The sequence below is a fragment of the Panicum virgatum genome, chromosome 1N (assembly GCF_016808335.1).
Source record: "Panicum virgatum strain AP13 chromosome 1N, P.virgatum_v5, whole genome shotgun sequence".
Taxonomy (NCBI): domain Eukaryota; kingdom Viridiplantae; phylum Streptophyta; class Magnoliopsida; order Poales; family Poaceae; genus Panicum; species Panicum virgatum.
The window spans coordinates 9985403-10006976 of record NC_053145.1 but is presented as its reverse complement, the minus strand read 5'-3'; the positions used below and the strand labels follow the sequence as shown (position 1 = coordinate 10006976).

At 45.0% G+C, this 21574-nt stretch overlaps 1 protein-coding gene across 4 annotated transcripts; it reads left to right on the top strand.

Annotated features, from left to right (window-relative positions):
* The first annotated feature begins 2619 nt into the window (after positions 1-2619).
* On the top strand, positions 2620-4183 carry LOC120655081. Of its 4 annotated transcripts, none has more exons than XR_005667305.1 (2): positions 2620-3031; positions 3866-4183. XR_005667305.1 is itself a non-coding variant. In XM_039932805.1 (2 exons), the coding sequence occupies exons 1-2, from the start codon at positions 2887-2889 to the stop codon at positions 4003-4005; spliced, it is 303 nt and encodes a 100-aa protein (XP_039788739.1). In that variant the 5' UTR covers positions 2621-2886; the 3' UTR covers positions 4006-4183. The 4 variants fall into 4 exon arrangements, 1 of the variants encoding a protein (XP_039788739.1); XR_005667306.1 differs by having other exon boundaries at positions 3818-4183; XM_039932805.1 differs by having other exon boundaries at positions 2621-3031; positions 3848-4183.
* Positions 4184-21574: the final 17391 nt, after the last annotated feature.

The window sequence follows — 21574 nt, the reverse complement described above, 5'->3', positions numbered from 1 at the left end:
CTGCACAACCTCATTCTCTCTGTATTCGTACTCATTACTCATAATATCCTGTATCACTGGATTTCCAAAACTCTTGTCTCGCCATTCACCTAGCAACGGGTAGTCCTCATCGTCTGATGAGTCCCCACACTCTTCCATCATTCGAGCCTTCTGGTCTTCATTCTCTACGCTTTTACTATTCTAGGTATCCGTTCCCCCTCATCAGCTAAACCTTGCGGCTCAGGTTGAATGACATGCACGTTCTGATCTTCTTTTTCTCCTACCTGATCAGCTATACCTTACGGCTCAGGTTTTATGACATGCATGTTCTGATCTTCATTTTCTTGTTCCACTGCTTGGTTCATATGAGATGATGTACTTGTTGACCCTTCACGGAAATGAGCTGTCTTCTGGTGAATCTGAATTAGCATTGCAAGAGACCACCCGCGGTCAAGAGCTGCTTGCATGTAAGTCCGCCATTCTTCGGTATTTGTTATAAGCATCAACTCCCAGAAATCCCCTTTAGTTGCCCAATTCGTCACAGTCTGAACGGTTAGGAAATGAGTATTTGGATTCACATTGAATATCTCGTGAAGGCATTTGCGTATGGAACCAAAACTCCTCTCTAAGGGTTTATCTATTCCGCACTTTCTGCGTTCAAAAGCTGATAGATTTACTCCATACGCATCAGGAGAAATATAGTAGTCACCATAATGAACTTGAAAACGAAGCTTGCTCGACATATCTGGCCACACAATAATAATATTAAACTGATTGCTAATCTACTGTGTCAACAAAAATAATTACAACATAATCTATTTGTAAAGCGTAGAAGAATTTTGGTTACCTGCAGTCGCCGGCTCGAAAATCCGGTAAGGTTTCGCCTCTCTCCCTCCCTCCCTCTCTTTTCTTGATTTCTGAAATTTTAGTGATGCAAATGAGGAGTGAGGGGACCAGCCAACCCTTATATAAGGGCGGGGGAGCCGGTCGCCCTGCTGCCGGGCGGCTGGGGCCCGCCGCCCCGCTGTTGGGCGGCCTAGGGGGCCAGCCGCCCCGCTGCCGGGCGACCGGTCCTCCAAGAGCTTTTCTGCAAAAATTTCCTGCCGCCCCGCAGCGGGGCGACCAGATCCCGGCCGCACGGCAGCGGGGCGGCCGGTCTATATTCCTGTAAATTTCGAAAACGAAAATATATTTTTATAAAAAACAAAAATTAAAAATAAAAAATTAAAAAAAATCGCGCTGGCCTAGGTGGTGGTGCAGCCCAAGGGCAGCAGCCGGGCGGGTCAGGCCAGCTCCACGGCCCACTTGCCAGGCACCGTACGGCCCAATTGCTGTGCGTGAGGCAGGCCGGTTGCTGGTGGCAGTCCTGTGCAGCACACTAGGCCTGCACTCGGCCCAAGGAGAAGGCAACCAAATCACTGCAGCAACGTTTGCATTTTCTTTAAGTTATTTAATTCCTGCTCAATTGCTTCTGTTAATTAGTTTTGTATTTATAGATCTTGATAATCTTCTCTTGCTTAATTAACTGGTTTTAACTATTTTTTGTTCTCGCTAATATCAGTTAACCCTTGCTTGCTTAGTTAAGAATTTTTTTGGTAGTGCTTTTTCTTGGAGAGTTCTTTCGCTTTTCGGTAAGTTGTTGCCTTAGTTCTTGTGTATCTTTCCTAACTGTTTCTGGGGTAAGCTAGTCACGAGTTTGCTTGTGTCACCTTGTCAGTTAGAAAAGAGTGTGCGTCGGGTTGATTTTGGAACATAGCCTTTGTTCTCTCACAGAATTTTTAAAGATTTTCCATTCGCCCCTTTCCGATCGTCCGCTTCCGTCTGATCCGGACAGAGCTGACGTTGCATTATAGGTGCAAAGAATTCAGAGTGTTCAAGCCCTGAAACGGACAGGGGCTGGCGCTGCATTATGGGTGCATAGAACACAGCGTGCAGTAGCCATTTTGGAAAAGGCGAGCAGGGCGCCAATTTTCTACACGCCAAGATGGAGACCACCAGGCCTTAGTCGCCGGTCGTCGCTAGCTCCAATTATTCTCCTTCCTATTTTTGCCTACTGGTTTCTTTCAAAAAAATTTCCCTACTGGTGGTGACAATTATTTGATTGGTTACGTGAGCGATCTTCTCAATGACAAAACGAGCACATGATTTGATCCCCGGCGGTCGCTAGCTCGAGGTATTCTCGTTTGGAAGTCCACATTATTGAAAAACATGCAAACGATCTGTTTTTTCCCCGGTAGAAAACACTTTGCTGGGCGAAGCTAGAGATTACGGCCACCGGGGTCATCATCAATTTTTAACGGGTCATCAACACTAAAAACAGTAATAAATAGTATTTTTACATAGAATTATCAGAATTTCATAGGGGTCGGCAGACCCCAACAGTTAGCTGTAGCTCCACCACTAGGTCAATATATAGAACATTGAGAAAACGGCTTGTGCTTTGCAGTGGCAGTGGCAGTGGCAGTAATGATTTGGGATTAACAAAGATTTTCCTCATCGAAAAAATGTTACATTATTGAGATTTATGCATCAACCAATTTACTAAAAAACACATATAAATATCAGCAATATAAGTGAACGGTAGTCCATGTCTGCTCAACAGTCTATATATTGACCGGCAAAATGTAGTACTATAGGATATGGTAGGGTCTTGGAAAAACTGCACCAAGCCAAGCGTACAGCGACGACCACTGCCACTGGAAGGTGCCGCGAATTGAACATGCACCCAGAGCTTGAAGCAGTCAAGCAGAGCATCGTCGTCAGTTTGTCCCATCCCATGGGCCATGGCTGAGGGTCCTATAAACAGCACGATGCGAGCACGGCCGGATGATCACTGGAGTCTGGCAAAGGACCAGCTCGCCCAGCCGATCGGCTAGTGCGCGTGTCGTGTTGGTGTCTGCGTGATCGATGGCCGCCGTGGTGTTGCCGCGCCGCCCCCGCCTCCTGGCGCTGGTGCAGCTCGCCGTGGCGCTCTGGCTGGTGGCCGCCACCGGCTGCCACTGCCAGACCGTGCCGTCCTACCCCTCCCAGCCGGTGCCGTCCTACCCCTCCCGTGAGTCGTCGCTCCTCCACCTTCTTTGATTTATTTTTGCCTGCTCAACTCTGGATGTCAGGGATGTGTACGTCTAGACTCCGATGGTAGCGTCGGCTAGCAACAAGTAGTCGCGGCTAATCAACGATGGGCTCTTGCTCTCCGTTTAATCTGCAGGTCCGCCGTCGCAACGCCGCCCTGTCCCGCGGTGCGTTGGTCGCCAGTGCGCGCCGCCATAATTGTTACTGCGCCATCGACGTCTCGCAGAGGCCATAATTTGAATATGTGATCGAGTACTTACAAAATTAAATAAAGATGTCTCACGAAATATAAAGCATAGTGTAGTTTTTGAAGGCACGCATGTACTTTTCAATTCTCAGAAAAGAATATTTGAAAGCAATTGGAGACTGAAGTGTTGCTCTGAAAGCAATTCCATTATAGTATTGATCTTATAGTGTCGATATTATGGTGAACGTGCGTGTATGAATATGAATGTCTGCGTCTGTACTGTGTTTCTAAAAAAATTAGTAAAAGTGAAATTCCAGCACTTGAGATCGCTGTGGAACATAAAAAATCAAATTCCTCACTACCTAAATCGAGGTTATGGCCACGAATTGAAATCTAGCAGCCCGAGGTTCTAGCCACCCAAATCGAAATCCACTGCAATTGAGATTCCGCTGACAAAATTGAGCTGCCTGTCACCGAGATTTATCTTGTTGCAGCCCAAATCGATCTTATTGTTGCCGAATGTGAAGTTCCACATAGGTTAAGCTAGCATAGCTAAATCGAGCTCTTCGATTTGTGCAGCAGATGAGCCCCCCCTTTTTTTTATTAAAGGTGATGAGCATTTAGCAGGAAGGGGAAAGAATAGAATGAAGCAGCTGACCGATGGACTGAAGGCTCCATTTTCCTGGTGGCGTGAGATTTGGAGAGATGGAAAATTAATGGGCCCAACTCCTGGAGGGGAGATGAACGGATGGCCTCCGCATGTTTAGGGACACGGACGGAGACATGCAAAGGAGACACAGAAGCTGCAACCATAAACATGTCAGCAAATGAGTGTATCAAGAATAAATATGCACTCTCAGTTGAGCTAACATCTCTTCATGCAATGTAGATCCTCACCAATGTTTATGGTCCTTGTACATCTGACAGGAAAAGAGCTTTTACTCACTGGCTTAAGAATATCCAAACGCCTCCGGATGTTGACCGGCTTCTGGTTGGTGATTTTAATTTGATAAGGGAACCTGAGAATAGAAATAAGCCTTGGAGAGATTTAACTGAAACGTTTCTCTTCAATGAAGCTATAAGCGCTTTGGATCTTGTGGAAATTCCCCTTCTTGGTAGACTATTTACTTGGACAAACAAACAATTTGCACCATTACTTGAAAGAATGGATTGGATCTTCACCTCAAACAGTTGGACTTTGTCCTACCCTATCACCAAAGCGTGGCCCTTGGTAATGGAGACCTCTGACCATTCTCCATGTGTCATCTCCATCTCCACAGATATTCCTAAAGGAAATATCTTTAGATTTGAAAATTACTAGTTGGAGCATGAAAATTTCCTAGATGTAGTCAGACATGGCTAGCAAGTGCTAACACCCCATATAGATAATGCTAAAATCATCACGGGCTAAATTCAAAAACCTCAGAAGGGTTCTATGAGCTTGGCAAGCTCAACTCTCAAGCCTCAAAGGTAATATTGAAAATGTCAAAATCACCCTTTGGCTACTCAGCATGATTGAAGAGTTAAGGGACCTTACCTTAATGGAATGAAATTTTAAGATTCTTGTCACACCCTGAAATTGTTGGATTTCAGGATGTGATTAAAAGTAAAAAGCAACAATTTTCTCATGATTTTAAAATTTTTCCAACACTTATTCTCTTTACAGGAAATTTAGTATAAAAATATATAATTAGTTGTTTTTATAAATTAAATGAGGTTGATCTGTTTTGTTTTGCACTCATGCCACTTTTTGCATGGTTTTATTGTTTGAGTTCAGTTTGAATTTGAATTCTCTCAATTTGTATTTATTGAATTTACTTGTTCTTAATACAAAAGAGCTTTTCCTTCTCCCCCTTGTTTTCAGCCCAGCTCAACTCCTTCCTCTCTCCCTTTTTCTTTTTCTTCCCCTCCGCTCGGCCCAACAACCGGCCCGTTACCCTTCTCGCGACCCAATCCGCCTCCCACTCTCCTCTCTCTTTCTCTCACCGCGATGAAAGCGGCGGAGGAACGGGACAGCTCGGCAGAGGAACGTGACGAATCGTGATCTCCTTTGCTTCTACAAAAATAGCGATCCTCTCTGCTTTTACTTCCATAAAAACAACGGTCAGTATGTTAAAATTTTTGGTGAAAAAAAAACAAGCCTTTTGGGTAGAAATATTTTCTATCTATCAAAAAATAGGACTCCACCTCCTTTCGTCAAACCTTCCAGGCTAGCGAGTGGGGCCTCCGTAAGAGATACGGTGGGCCTAATTTTAGTGAAAATTGTTTCTACTTTTTTAGTATAGATATCGATATAGATTAGCATGCATCTGTCGCCTCATCAGGTGACTAGATATTGCAATCTCGTAAGTTACTTGTAACACTAAAAACAAAAACAAGACACAAAAATAAAACAAAAATAAAACAAAACAAAAACAAAACAAGACACACACACTGATTCTGGACGGGATCCAATGGTCCACATTGGTGAATTACACAAATACAAAATCTAAGTCACCTTAAAAGGATTAAAAGGAGTACATCTCGATTAGTATAGACTAGTACGGGATTTATCCCCTCCTGTTTTTATCAAAACTGACCCAATCCGACTCGCTAATAACGGATTACATGTCACGGTACCCGCGGTTTGCTAATATCATAACACTGCACCCGCGCATGCATATCTTAAATATGTAGTAATCATAGCTCAAAAGAGGTGATAGAATACCTGAGTACGAAACAGTACACTACTAGAAAACGGGCCGAAGGCCCTGGCCAAAGGTACCAGCTGTTGTTGGAGCCGGTACTGATGCGTGTTGGAGCCGGTACTGATGCGTGGGACCAGCTGCTGCAGCCGGTACTAATGCCACGCATCAGTACCGGCTCCAACAGTAACTGGTACATTTGGCCAGCGGCGCTCAAAGGTAAAGGGTTTGGTACCGAGTTAAAGCATCACCTAGTATCAAAATCCCCATATAGGCACTGGTTAGTGTCACCAACCGGTACCTAGGTACCGGTTGGTGGCAGGTGCCTAAGGAGCGGACAATGGCACCGAGTTTTGCCATGACCCGGTGCCGCCAGGTGTCCACCACAAAGGCACCGGTTGGTAACATGAACTGGTGCCCATGCCTAATTTTTGGCACCGGTTGAAGAGCACAAACCGGTACCTTTGTGCCGCCACTATAAATACCCTGCTCCCTTCTCCCCTCCAAGCTGTTGTGAACTCACTGTTCATGGCAGCTGAGTGAGGGGGGGGGGCGAATTTTTTCAATTTTTTTAAAAGGTTAGTAATATTGTTGTCAATACTATTTAGCAAATTAATTTTGTAGATGTAGTTAGCATTTGATTTAGTTTATACACATGACTAATATTTGTAGATGTATTTTGGACCCAATTTAGTTTTATGGTATTATATTATTGTTATATAAATTATTAGGCATAAGATGATAACTATTTATTTATATATAGTTAGGATTTGGATTATTTTATTTTTATATTAGGCATGCATAATATATATATATTTATAGTATATAATTTTGGTGACACTCCAATTTAATTTGTTTCGTAATCAATCATTGATTCATTCAATTTATTATTATTACTTCCAATGTTTATTTAAAAATGGTTTATGTTGACACTCGTTTGATGTTAATAAATGAAATATGAATCCAGATGAGTCGGCAATGGATGTACATGACGGACCGGTGTTCAATGGAGTTCATCGATGGTGTGCATGAATTCATAAAAGTTGCTGAGAACCACAAGTATGGTGGTTTCATTCGCTGTCCATGCAAAAACGGTAAGAATGAGAAGGATTACTCATCATAAAAAACCACCCATAGTCACTTGTTCAGTAGTGGTTTCATGCCGAACTATTATATCTGGACCAAGCATGGAGAAAGAGGAATAATGCTGGATAATAATGAAGAAGAAGATGACAAAATTTCTGACTTTGCAGGCAATTACGGTGCCTTTTTTGATGACACTGCAATGGGTGAGCCTGAAGAAGATGCTAAAGGACACGATGTAGAAGATGATCTGGGTCAGATGCTGCGCGAAGCTGAGGAAGTTTGCGAAACAGAAAAGGAATCGAGAGATCTGAAGCGTATGTTAGAGGACTACAGAACATTGTATCGAGAGATCTGTGTGCATTATATAATTTCTATTGTATTGTTTAGATAAGAGATTCAAAGAAGCCGAAAACATGGATGGCACCATTAGATCGGCTTCATGTCTCTGTTGCTAGTCAACCAGAAAATGCTCAACGAAAATTACAAGGATACGTGCCAAAACATGTACGATTCGTTGACTAGGCAAAATTACAAATCCTATATATACATACCATACAACTATGGATAAGCCTTGATCGACTCAATCTTTTGTTATATTTCTAAATAAATACTAAGTCGTCTAATGCATGTATGTATATATCATATTTATATCTGCAGTTATTATTGGATTTTACTCATACTTTCCGTAGAGACTGGTAATCTTGTAGTCTTTGACTCAATGAGAAAACCAAAGTCCGCAATCCAATATATCATAGACCCCTTAAACAGGTAAGTTCAGTTTGCACAATCAAATTCTTTTTCTGTTAATAATAATTCTTGAATATCTAACTTAACTTTGAGGCCAAGGTTTGAAAACAAATTGTGAAAACGAACAAAGAACGTTGTCAATGGAGCCCTGAACTGAATGTTAAAATGGATTATCCGGTATGTTGATTTACAAAGATTTGTCTAGTTAAGTAATCCTAATTTTGTTCTAAATTGAGTAATTTATTTGTTTCTCCTTAAGTGTGCGAGACAAAAATAAGAAACTGATTGGTGCGGGTACTACGTATGCGACTTCTTGCACATCATGACTCCATGCGAGAAGCCTACTACGGAGGACATAAGAGTACGTACAAACCGTTCACTAGTACAATTTTATAATTATACTAATGCACATGATGTTAATATATCAGTCCTTTTTCCTAAATGATAGATGTCTCAAATGGGGGATGAATATTATTCTACTGATTGGATTAACGCCGTGTGCGAGCAGCTCGCCGGATTCATTTTGAACGAGATCCTGGATCCTAGAGGCGAGTTCTACGACGACGGTCACATCTATAGAGAACTTCCATCGACGTCCTGAGGGGCCCAGTAGTTGGACTACAAACATGACTTATACATTTGTAAATATTTCTAAACGTGATGCCTTGATGTTTATATATTTGTAAATATATTAGTTTATCTAATTAGCTTAATTATATGCTCACATTTAACTTTTAGTTAGTTTCAAATATTCTATGAAATCGAACACGTACGACCAATGAACGTATAGTACTGTAGAGCTCGAGTGCGCTTAACAATTATAAAAGAATAAATAGTAATAAATAAAACAAACAAAACTGGATTTGGGGAAAATAAGGGGAAACCTCATTGGTACCGGTTGGAAAGACCAACCGGTACCAAAGGGGCTGCCAGCTTGCGTCAGCGTGGCAGCCTTTGTGGTACCGGTTGGTCTTTCCAACCGGTAGACCAACCGGTACCAATGGATACTTAAGGCACCGAGTGAAAAACTCGGGGTCTTAGGATGACGCCATTGGTCTCGATTTGGAGGAACCGGTTGGAAAACCATGTCACGTTCTCTAGTAGTGGTAAGAAAAAAAGGTGGGGCTTATCTGTGTACTTTACTTTGAAGACTTACGCCGTGTTTAGTTCCCAAATTCAAAGTTCCAATTTTTTTTCCAGCACCTGCATGGAGATTTAATTATAGACGAAATAAAAAACGCATTGCACAGTTTGTCTGTAAATCGCGAGACAAATCTAATGAATCTAATTAGGCCGTAATTAGACGCAAAATTGATGCAGTAATGCTACAGTAAATAACCTCTAATGACGGATTAATTAGGCTCATTAGATTCGTCTCGCGATTTACAGACGAGTTATGTAATTAATTTTATGATTAGTCTATATTTAGTATTTCAAATGTAAAAAGATGGTCTTTCAAAATTTTTACGGGAGGCAACTAGGTTCTCCCACGCAAGACGATGGCCGGAGAGACCAACCGGAGGTCCTCAGTCGCCGGTCGTCGCTCATAAATTTTTCTTCCAATATTTCCTCACTACCACTTGACTAGCTATCATTGGAAAGACGTGCTCACTCTTACAGGTCCAGTCAGTTCATTGGGTTATGTTATCTAAGGACGGCTCTCAGGGTTGCACTTCTTCTTCGGAGCGTGTACATTGTTGACCAGCAGCCATGGCCCATGGCGTACATGGAAAATTGGCGTCAGTGCAAGCCACCAACGGTGACCACCACCGGCGGCACGTTCACACGGCGGATCGGATCGGCGGCAGCAGCACTGTCCATGGCTGAATTGAATAGCTGATCCGGAGAGTGGCCTGCTGGTGTCCTATAAGTAACACAACGCAGGCTGATCGACCGATCGATTGATCAACTCGACGCTCGTGCACGTGGCGCGTGTGCCTGCCGGACCGAGCCTGCGTGCGGGATGGCCGTGCAGCTGCGGCGGCGCCCGGGCCTCCTGGCGCTCGCCGTGGCGCTCTTGCTGCTGGCGGCCACGGGCGGCTGCCTCTGCCGGAGCGTTCCGTCCGGCGGGGTGCAGTACTCGCGCGCCCTCCTGTCGACGCCGCCGGCACCACCGGACACCCCGGCTCCTCGTGAGTCCATCTCTGCTTTGCCTCAGTTCTAGCTACTGATGGCTAATGAAATCGCTGGCGTTGCTTTTAATTGCAGCTCCGTTCCATTTCCCGCGGCCGATCTGCCGCCTCTGCCCGCCGCGCTGCCCACCTCAAGGTTGCTCCGGCGGCCGCATGCCATAATTTTCAGCATGTATGTATATATGGATCATGGATGAATGTGATGGTCACTGATGGGGCAGCCTAGCTAATCAGTAATCACACCAGTAAATAAAAGGGAAAGAAATTATCTCCAGCCGACCAGTATCGGCCTAAACAGGATGCACGTAATAGGAAGGAGCTTTGAAGGCCGTGTGCATTCGATACATATTTGTTTTTTTGTTTGAAATAATGGAGATTTGAATATAAAGATCGAGACTCAAGATGTATCGTGTAACGTTGGCATGGGCCCTTCGGATGAATCTATATGGACCTGGGTGATGAGTCCGGCCCAGGTGGGATTGGATGAAAAGCCCGACACACCGATCCGGATTCTCCGAATCCCGCAATCTTAGCACCGGCATCCGAAATTATGACGCACCGATCCGGCCTACAACGCCACTAGGGCCTCTTGTTGTGCCTCGGCAATCTTAGCACCGCACTCCGGCACACCCACTCAGGAAAAGGCCCAATCGCCCCAAAAGACTAGTCCAATAGGGGAATGGTGGCTCTCTCTTTTAAGATGGCTTCCTCCTCTCAAGCTAAGCAAGGTGGGATTATGCGGCTCACACGGTCGCCGCCCGACTACAACTGGACCACTTTTGGCCCATTTTTGTTGCGTCTTTACTAGCGGGTAATAGTGGAGGATGTCCTCATCACTAGGCGGCCAATTTGTGCATCGCAAAAATACTTAGCAACAGTAATAGTCTTGGAGAGGTGATGACCACCAGGCCCTATTTGCAAGTGTTTAGTCATATTCCTATTTCTTAAAATCAGATATTTTCCCTAAAGGAGCATAATCGTACATAATCTTAAATTTTCATTCCACGGACCGACACCTTCATTCACAACTCATGTGGTGTTTGGTTGCCAAATAGTCTCTACTTGTTTGGTTCCAAGGACTAAAAAGGACGGGAGATCATTAAATGAGTGTACAAAGTACCATATTACCCATAATATGCATGCATCCAAGAGGTGGGGACCGAGGATAGGAGGTGGAAAAGTAGGCCTCATGATGTAGGCTAAAAATCTCAAAAAGCTCCTCAAGAGGGACTTCTCATTCTTTAGCCCCAAACAGCATTTTAGCCTCCTAAAATCTCTACTGTTTGGTTCTTTAGCCCTTAAAGTCTCGAGGACTTGTACAAAAGTCCTATGAACCACACAGGGTCTTATTCTCATCATGATGAGAGCCTTGTGGTGGTACACCGCACCCTCGGAAAAACTGGAAACAGTCTTTCACACTTCTCAAATCATAATTTGGCACTGCTCGCATTGAGCCTAAACTAGCTCATTCATGTCAACACGTGTCCCACTTCCTTGGCCCAAGACATCTTTACGTTCTTTTTGTTGTATAAAACGAGCGAGATTGCAATGTAACGTAGAGTGAATTGGCAGTCTTTTCACTGATCTTGGGGGCTATATTTATTGATTACAAACTGTGCTCAAAACTCGTTCAATTCCCACTCAAACTCTCCACACCCCACGAACGTGAGATTGTGGCCTGTTACCCACGCCGCAGGGGCGGGCGTGGGTCTTTGCCGCGCTCCATCACGCGGGAGCAGGTGTGGTCTTCGGTGTTTGAACGATTGGGTGAGATCACCCGCTTTTCAATATTAACACTTTTCAAGTGAAGAATCCATATAGAATTAAAAGCAAGTGAGCTCTTCCAAATAGGCTTGTAGAATGACGGTGGTGTGTGGTCTTCTTATTCATAGTAACATGTTTTCGAATATGCATATTAAACAACCATCAATGTGTCCACCTAGTCATCTTGCCATAGTAACCTCGACAATGGATGACAAAGTGATAGTTCCTTGTGTTGGTGGATTTTTCCTCTTACTCCTTTTTTCTCATTTTTGATAATTATCCTAAAATACAACTATTAGAAAATGTTATAAAAGTTACATTTCATATTAGTTAACTTTTCTTTCTCCTAGTTTTCCCTTTGAACATTATTATTTGTATAAATTCTTTAGTAAATGTTATTGTCCAACTTTTTCTAAAAAAGTTTTTTTAAATAAATGTTCAGTAAAAAATTCCTTAAAAATTTGTTCAAGTTCTATTTTACTGGAAAAGTTATTTTGACGTTGCCAATGATACAAAGTTTTAGACGACATTCTTCGTGACAGATAAAAATGATTTGAATCAGGAGGAACTGTAAGGAACATGGCTCCATTAGGTCATTGTTTGTGATTTTGGTGATTGTGTGACAACATAATCAATGAGACTAAAAAGTTTATGAGATTACATTTGTAGAATATTTAGGTCCCATGGATAAATCCAATGTGTCCAATTCACCGTATAGATGTGTCCAATCCACCGTCGAGACACTTCAATTGTAGAGAAAAAGCAGAGATAGAATATTCTTGAGGTGTCCAAATGACCGCCGCGACGAATTGGATAAGTGGTTGCAGAAACAGTAGTACCGATTTAACCGATGACCTGCACCGGTCTAACCGATGGTCATCGGATAAACCGACGCACATGCATCGGTGCATTGGACAAAGTGGATAAAGACCAAGTCAAGAAACCTCAGTAGCGCCGGTTGAACCGACGGTCAACAAATAGGTATAAGTGCATTCATCGTACTATTGGCCAGTGAGCATGTCAAGCGGTCCAGAAGCAGGTCTTCAGCACCAGTTAAACCGATGGTGCATCGGAGCAAGGTGTCGGTGCAATGACGTCAGCACTGCCGGAAGCTGACAAGAAAAAAGCTCATCACCGGTTGAATCGACATGGCGTCGATGCAATGCACCGGTTTAACCGGTGACTACCACGTCAGCAGACAGAAGCGCAATGGCTTGTTTCAGGCTTAGAGTGACCGATTTAACCGATGCACCCCCATCGATTTAACTAATGCCCTCACAGGAAAAAGGGCAACGGCTAGCAACGGCTCTATGGGCTTGGAGGCTTATATATATGCCATCCGTGGTGATTTTAAGTTTGCTGGAGTTGCTAGAAGTCCCATACACATCCAAGAACATCTTCAAGGCATCCAAGTGCTTAGTGATCAAATCTTTAGCCCTTAGCACAAACTTTGTAAGTGTTAGTGCTAGGCTTAGCTTCCAAGTGAGTGAGAGAGCAAGGTGTTTAAGCCTTGTGTGCTGGTTCTAGAGTGAACCACCATTGTAACTTGGTGCACCGGTCTTCTTGGAGTTTTAGTGGCTCGCCGGCACGTCAATGACCCTCCGACTTGGCGTGGAGCAACGTCGATAACGTTGTGCTGGCCGGGTGGAGACCCCACCCTTCTTGGTGAAGCTCCTTAGTGGAAAGCGGGATCAAGATGATCGTAATTGTGTTCACGAAAGAGACTTGATTGCCGTGAAGCGATACTCTTTGTGAGTGCTCAACAACATGAATGCAGGTGTGACTTTGTGGCTAACCGAACCACGGGATAAAATCTTCGTGTCGAGAGTTTGCTTCATCTCATCCCGCCTTTATGTTTCCGCATTTCATACTAGCAAACTTTGTGTGACTTTACTTTCATAGAGTAGTATATTGATAGAATTGACTATAGGTTGCTAGACTCTTTTTGAGATGGGAGTTTCATACTAGAAGAACCGTAGTTGCACTTTTAGATAGCATGTTCTAGTTTAGATTTTGTGTAATCTAGTCGGAGCTATATGTTAAGATTTTAAAGTTGCCTAATTCACCCCTCCCCCTCTTAGGAGCATCCGATCACTTTCAGGAATCTAGATGGACATACATTCTAGTGTGACAAACTAGTAAATCCGTAGCTATTTGGTATAACACAACTGTGACTATAGTATGCTATCATGTATAAACAGAGTCCTCAAAAGTGAGAACTGTATTGCCAGGAAATCTGTTGCACGCGCGTATTCTGTGTTTCCGGGCACACAGGCCGGCGACAAGCACGCATATCGCGTGATGATCCCAGCCAGCGTTCACGGAGATAGCTGAACAACCAGCTAGCAGGCACCAACTTACTTGCTTCTGCTTGTAGTAGCATCTATCTTCCTGATCTACTTATAAATTGCTCAAAGCTAGCTATAAAGTCTGCCTGCTACGTGCTCAACTGTTCATCGACCACATTATTCCCTCCACAGATGCAGAGATTCTTCGTCTGCAAGCGAGATGAGTGCCAAGGTGACGCCCATTCTTCTGCTCGCCGTGCTCTTGGGATGCCTCGCGTTCTTTGCAAACTGCAAGGGTCTGTACACATCTAAATTCTCATCGTTCTGTCTCTGATTACACGTGATTGATGCGACGTTAACGCTCGCAGGCGAAGGCGGCGGCTACGAGGTGAGGCGACCATCACCAGGTGGTCGCCGGTGGCTGCTAACCGGTGACCAGGACCAGCTGATGACCGTGAGGAGGAGCAGCAGCAGGAGGAAGATGATGGGCATGGTGGCGGGGTCGTGCGTAAGGAACACATGCGAGGGCAGCACCTGTTACTGCTGCCAAACGGTGCCCACCAAGCCTTGCTTCTTGGAACTGGACGCTTGCTTGAGAGTCTGCTCCGGTCCTCTGTCAGCCGAACCGCTTCCTCGGAGAGAAGCTTCTTCGGCCTAGCGGTCCGCAGGCCACACAATCCGTGTCATTGCTTGAGAGGAAGTTAAAGTTTCTACACTTTTAGTTCCGAAGACACTTGAAAGTTTCATAATTGGCATATATAGCACATCATACTGGTGCATCTGCAGAAGATTCGTGTGCTTATGCATACACACACTGTAATAAGGAAAACAAGAGATAAGGCTTGTCTCTTATTTATGTATGAATCGATTCGTAGACATATATCCGATTTCCACTTGATGGAATTAACAGCTACATGTTTTTATCGCAAATTTAAAAGTTGATAAAAATTCCATAATTTGAAAAAAAATGGAAAAATCATGTTTTCATTGAAAACTTTCACGATCATCCGATTTTCAACCCAGAACTCTTAAACCAGACATTCTACATCCTCGAACTATACTACTACAAAAAATATTTACACAGGCATTTAGAATCCATTTTGAGGCATTTGTTGCATGCCTCTGTTAATGATTTAGAAAAAAAACAAAAAAAAGAAAAACCCGCCGAGCCCATCACGGGCCCGGCAAGCCCATCGCGCCGTCGGCCCGTCGCCGCCGTCGTTGCTCGCTGTCGTCGCCGCCGCCGCTCGCTGGCACCTCCCGCCGCCGCCGCCTCCCGCCGCGCCACCACCAGATCCGCTGCCGCCGCCCCTCTCCCGCCGCGGATCCGGCCGCCGCCGAGCCGCACACGCCTCATGCCGCCGCCGCCGAGCCGCTGCCGCCTCCCGCCGCTGGATCCGGCCTTAGGCAGCGCAAATCCGGAGGGTGGCAGTGCGGACCCGGCCTCAGGACAGGGGCCGGCGTCGGAGGCCAGCGGGGAGCGGTGTAGGGGCCGGCGGGGGCCGGCGTAGGCTGCCGGCGCGGGGCGGCGTAGGCGGCCGGCATCGTGGGCTGGCGGGGGGCGGCGTTGGGGCTGACGTCGGGGTCACCGGTGGGGGCGCCGCGCGCTGGCCTCGGTCGCACCGCGCGATGGGAGGGGCCCGGATGACGGTGTGGCGGGGTGGGGTCGGTGCGATGGGTGGGGGCGACGTCCAGGCGGGGCGAGCGGCATCGAGAGAGGGAGAAGGGAGAGAGAAGAGAAAGAGAGAGAGGGGGAGTGCGGCCGCCAGAGAGAGAGGGAGTTAGGGTTTCTTATATACTTTTTTCAACAACCGGGCTCAATTGGGTTTTGATTGGGCCGGTCCATTAACAGAGACGGCCATGTTATGTTTGACCGCCTCTGATAATAGGAGTATTAACAGAAGCGGTCGTGTTATGTTTGAACGCCTCTGTTAACCGATTTTCTGAGGCGTTTTTTGAAACCACCTCAGTTAATAAAATATGACCGCCTCTGTTAATGCTGGGCATTAACAGAGGCGTTCATTTTTTGTGCACGCCTCAGAGGCCTTTTTTAAGTGCCTCGCAAAATCCAGAATTGCAGTAGTGCTAACAAAATAGTATAAATTACCCCCTAAGGCGAATCCACCCTGGTTTTCAGCCACGTCACACGCCCACATGGCGCTAGTGGCCACATCAGCTTTTCTCCTTTGACCCTCTCCTCTCTCTTTCTCTCACAGACAGCTGGGCCACCACCTCCCCTCTCTCTTCTTGCTGCCATCGCCTGCTCTGTCTTCCTCCTCCGCCATCACCCCCCTGCTGCCTCGCCCCCGCCGCCTGCCCTTTTCTCCATCTTCCTCCACTGCCTGCGCCTCCACCATCGCGGCCCGCTCCACTTCCTCCGCCTCTTCCTGCGCGTGTTTCACCTCCGCCCCCCTGCTCCCACTCTCCCTCTCGATGACCCCCGCCGCCGCGAACCTCCTCATCGTGGCCAGATCCCTCATCGACGCGGCGCGGATGCTCCACCGCTTGCTCGTGATGTCGGCGTCCCACTCCCTGCCCCTCCGAACCATCTTCTGTGTCTAGCGCGAGTTGGCTGCGCATGCCGGCTACGACATCGACTACGGCATTGACCTGGCGACATCGCCGCGCACGGAGGGGGTGAGGAGGGAGGTCACCAGCGCGGCGCACATAGGGTCCACTCGAACATAGCAAGGGACGTGGCGGGCGGGTGGGGTTGGAGGGAGGCGAAGCTGGAGGATAGGAGGCGGCACCGGAGGCCGAGGAGGCAGCGGAGGTGGTGGAGCGAGCGAAGGAGCCTATGCGTGTCGGTGGGGGAAGGTGGGCCCGGGAGGAGCGAGCACACCGGGGAGGAGGGTAAGCCGAGGCGGAGCGAGAGGGCGAGCGGGAGCGCCGGGGAGGACGCGGCGACGGCAGGCGCAAGTGGCGGTGGGTGATGGCGGAGGAGGAAGAGAGAGCAAGCGACCGCAGTGAGAAGAGAGAGGAGAGGTGGTGACCCACCTATCTACGAGAGAAAGAGAGAGGAGAGGGTAAAAGGAGAAAAGCTAATATGGCCACTGGCGCAACGTGGACGGGTGACATGGCTGATAACCAGGGTGGATTTGGCTTAGGGGGGGTAATTTGCACGGTTTCATTAGTTCGAGGGTGCATAATGTCTGGTTTAGGAGTTCCTTGTTGAAAATCGGACGATTGTGAAAGTTCAGGGTTGAGGATAGAACTTTTCCCCAAAAAAACTAACCGGACCATGATGCTACTATGTACTCCTTGAGTAGTCATACACATGAATTACATGTCCATTTTTTGTTTACTGATACTTGTAGTAAATTACTGAGGAGAGAGGTAAAAGGATTTACAACATTATGCAATTTTTTGCTCACAGTCATACTCCTTGTATTCAAACAACAATTAATTGCTATATATACAACATCATATATCAATTAATTGCTCTGGGGCTCTAAGAAACAACATCAGATAATATGTATTATGAGAGTTATATCATACATGTATTACAGAACGTTCTAGTTTTGAAAAAATCAATATGATTCAGTGGAACTGTAATAGTTTTATTTAGTCACAATTTTGGTATTTGGACAACCACACGGTCTTCTACTTGAACCACTGCAATTTACTTTAGAAGAATATCTTAATAAAACACAGACATGACATTACGAAACTACACTTCTCAACACAAATGTATGCATGATGCATGCAATTTTCATGTTTCCAATCTAGAATGTTTTGAAAAATATGGACAGTCAACGTTTCAAGAACTTGAGGAAACCTTGTCTAAAATATCACGTATCTGTCGCTGGGAAGAGCACTAAACTAGAGCATCTTGTGATATTTATTTGTCACCGCTATATGCCTGTACGCATACTCCATGTATTGACTTGGACGTATTCAGAGATGTATATAATTCCTTTTTAATTAGATTGTCATACAGCATTGTTCTTACTCACACACTTTTGAGGTTCTTACAAGACATTGATGCTCACTATGGCCTATATGTTTGGGCATCTTTAGAATTTTTACAATGATTGAAAAAAAATAAGAGTCGTCCATATAATAGATTCGTACTGTGGTCAAGGTAGGAAGTACCTGAACTAAAGTACCTTGTGGTATAAAAATATGGGACCAAGTACTAAAAAGAGTAGGATCCGAATACTATTAATTGGAATTTTGAAATACCTTTCATAATTTTATGGGAAAAGTATCTGAAAGTACCCTCTGGTTGATTATTACCTAAAAAAGTATGTACCTATTCTTGGATTCACAAGCCAATTTAACCAATAACAATAAATAAAGTGAGTCCAATACTTAGCAGACTATTATTGCAGTTCCATGGTACTGTGCCATGTATATAGTACCCTCTCACGCTTATTAAGCAGGGAATAATTGTACTACCAAGAAACACATCCAGTGGCCGGCCTGCCTTGCAGTTGCATATATAAAATTGTCTAAGGCTCCAGCATATTTGTCTATATATGTGTACTGTTAACAGAATTTTTTTTTTAAAAAAAAGGCCGTGCTGACTCACGGGCTTTGCTCGGTTGGCTCTCAGATGCATGCCAACAAGGTTATGGCGGCGATTCTCCTCGCCGTGTTCTTGGCCTGCCTCGAGCCTCGTTTCCTCCGCAGAGTGTAAGCACACACATTCATCATGTTATTATTCAAAATTGATCAGATAAAAATGTGTAGGTATGAAGTGGCGTGATGTGGTATGTGACTCACACTAGCAGTTGCAGGCGACGGTAACAACATGGTGAGATCGGCAGGTGGGCTCCGGCAGCAGCAGGAAAGCGGCGAGGGCATGAGCACGAGGAGCAAAATTACAGTGATTTTATGCTTTGGCAAGAGAATGTCGCAGTGGGAGTAACTGGAAGAACTGTTACTGCTGCCAAACGCTGCCCAAGTTTCCTTGCTACTGGCAACTGAGTGAGTGCCGGATATACTGCCCCGGTAGCCCGGCCGCAACCCCAGCACGCCAGCTCTGGCGCTGCCAGGTCGGCAGCAGGGCTCACTCGGGAGTCACTCCAGCCTCACCATCTCCGGGCCGTGAATTCTTGCTGTAGGGAGACTGACAGAACATGTAGCCCGTTTATTTGTTGGTCCCAAAAAATAATATGGATCGTTAATTATCCATATAGTCTACTTTGGAACAACGTTCCTCAAAAAGATGATTCGGATCTGTTTGAGTTTTCATGCATCGATATGTTGATTCGAATTTCAAAGGATGATGATCAAATTACCAAATCACTAAGACATGTAAACTAACGATTGTAAAGTACCAATGGGTACTTTCAAGCAGTGGTGAAGCCGCGAAGCCAGCTCAGGAAATGACCTAGGGCGGAGTTCTACGATAAATTTTTTGCACGGCCTGAGCGAGGCGCCGAGGCAGCATGCCTGGTTGCAGGCGCCTACGGCGGCGGTGCACGGGATTCGTTGGTGCTGTCGATGGGTGCCGATGCGGGGTTGCAGGACGGACGGGCGTAGGGCACCGTTGCGGCTGCCCATATAACAACGGCAGCAATGTGCCGGTGTGAGCGCCTGAGCAGGACTGTAGGTGGGGGATGGGGGTGGATGGTGAACTGCCGAAATCGGCAACGTCATCTGGTGGTATGAATACGCAGCGCTCGGCTGGGGCGCTAGGCTGGACCGCTTAAGAGAGGCCACAGCCCACTTGACCGAGCGGCCCACAAGGTCACGAAGTTCTCTCACCCAATGCTCAAATGGCTCAATCTGAGTCTCACGACTCCCGGTAGTATAGGTCTAGAGGACCGTCGTCCATGTGTTCGGAGGGTGTCGCTGCGCCATCATGAACCTCTGCCGGAGTTGAGAACATGGGATATTGTTAGCACCCACGAACTGGAAGAAACATCTACTACTATGGGCCGCCGCACCAGGAAGCCTAGTGTCCATTTTAGCGGCAGCGAATGGATTCGCTAGATGTGCCTGCGTGCACGTATCAGACCCAGCCATGTAAACACAAGAGAGTCGCTGGTTAAATACTGAGTGTGTGCGAGGAGGAAGAATATCGAACAACTTGTATGAACTCTTACTTCTTTCTCAAGTAACCTGTTCTTCGGAAGCCAATTCCATCTTCTCCTCTGTTCTTTCTATGTTTCTTAGATCCATCCTTCTTCTTCCCCGCTACCTTCTTCTTCTTTCTCGCTACCTTTACTGTTAACAGATATGCTCTGGAGCTCACCTAAAGAGACCTAGGGCGGCCGCCCTAACTCGCCCTAGTGGTGGCTCCGCCCCTGCTTTCAAGTACTTTTACCTTAAACTTTTTTCTAGTCGTTGATCTATGCAAATTATTTATTAAATTAAATTAAATTAGTATTCGGTTCTATTTTATGGTACTTGGTCTCACATTTTGGAAATACCAAGTACTTTATCCTAGTAACTTTTAGGTACTTCCTACCTTCACCACCGTAGGATTTTATCAGTTGGACGGCTCCTATTTTTTCAATCATTGTAAAATTTCTTGTAAACTAATAGTAGATGAAACTGTGCTTTATGCTAATTAACACTATATCAAACAAGTTTTATCTTAATACTTCATCATAACGAGGATATTTGCCATATTATTTTGCAATATCTGTTCTCAAATATATTCATATTGTTTACCAAGATGAATATAAATGCGTATTTTTTTTCTCAGACGTAGGTAACCTTCGAGGTTGTATTGCAAGCATCTAAGTTTCGCAAAATGCGTGTTCTTCTTAGACACAGGTAACCACCTAGGTTGTATAATTGTATTGCAATTGCAAGCACCTAGGTTTCGCACAAAACTGCAGACTGTGAGCCTTCTATAACGTGCTTCCTAAATGCTAAAATAAGACAAAAAAAAGGATACACACATGTTATCCTCAGGCTCTTACTGTGTACTTCTAGAAAAAAAATGCACATGAAATAGGATAACACAAAAATAAGGTTCAATGATTTCTACACAATTAGTCAATTTACCATAATTAATACAGAAAATTGATTCCCCATCCACATGTTACAAACATGTATAGGAGCTGCAACTAAAACATTCAATTCAGTAGTTCTAAATTAAACTGAATACATTTTTTTAGCCTGCTACGTTGGTTGAAAGAATTCTATCCATTATCTACATGTAGCGACTTCATCAAGTATGAATATATCGCTCACATATCATTGAGCCATTTCTTTCTGATGAACATATGTAGATACATCCAACTCAATATGGTCTATAACTAAGTAGTCAGGCTACTATCTATTTTTGCATAGCTATTTATAACTTCCAGTTTCACTGAAAATTTTGAGATTTCCTTATATGACATTGATGGTTCCTATGATATATGTTTGGACATCATTTGATTATTACCTAACAAGTTACCTTTTGTTTGTGGATCAACAACAGGCCTAATTTAACACATAACCAAATGAAGTGCATCCAATATTTAGCAGGTTATTATTGTAATATAATTGTGGTACCAAGAAAAACGCCCAGTCGTTGGCCTTGCTTGTGTCTAAGAAAATATATAAGGTTCCAGCATATTGGTCTATTTGTACTATTAACAGGTATATATAGCGGTCGAAACTTTTAAAAAAAAGGCTGTGCTGACTCGTTGGTTGGCGCCCAGATGGATACCATAATTAATACAAAAT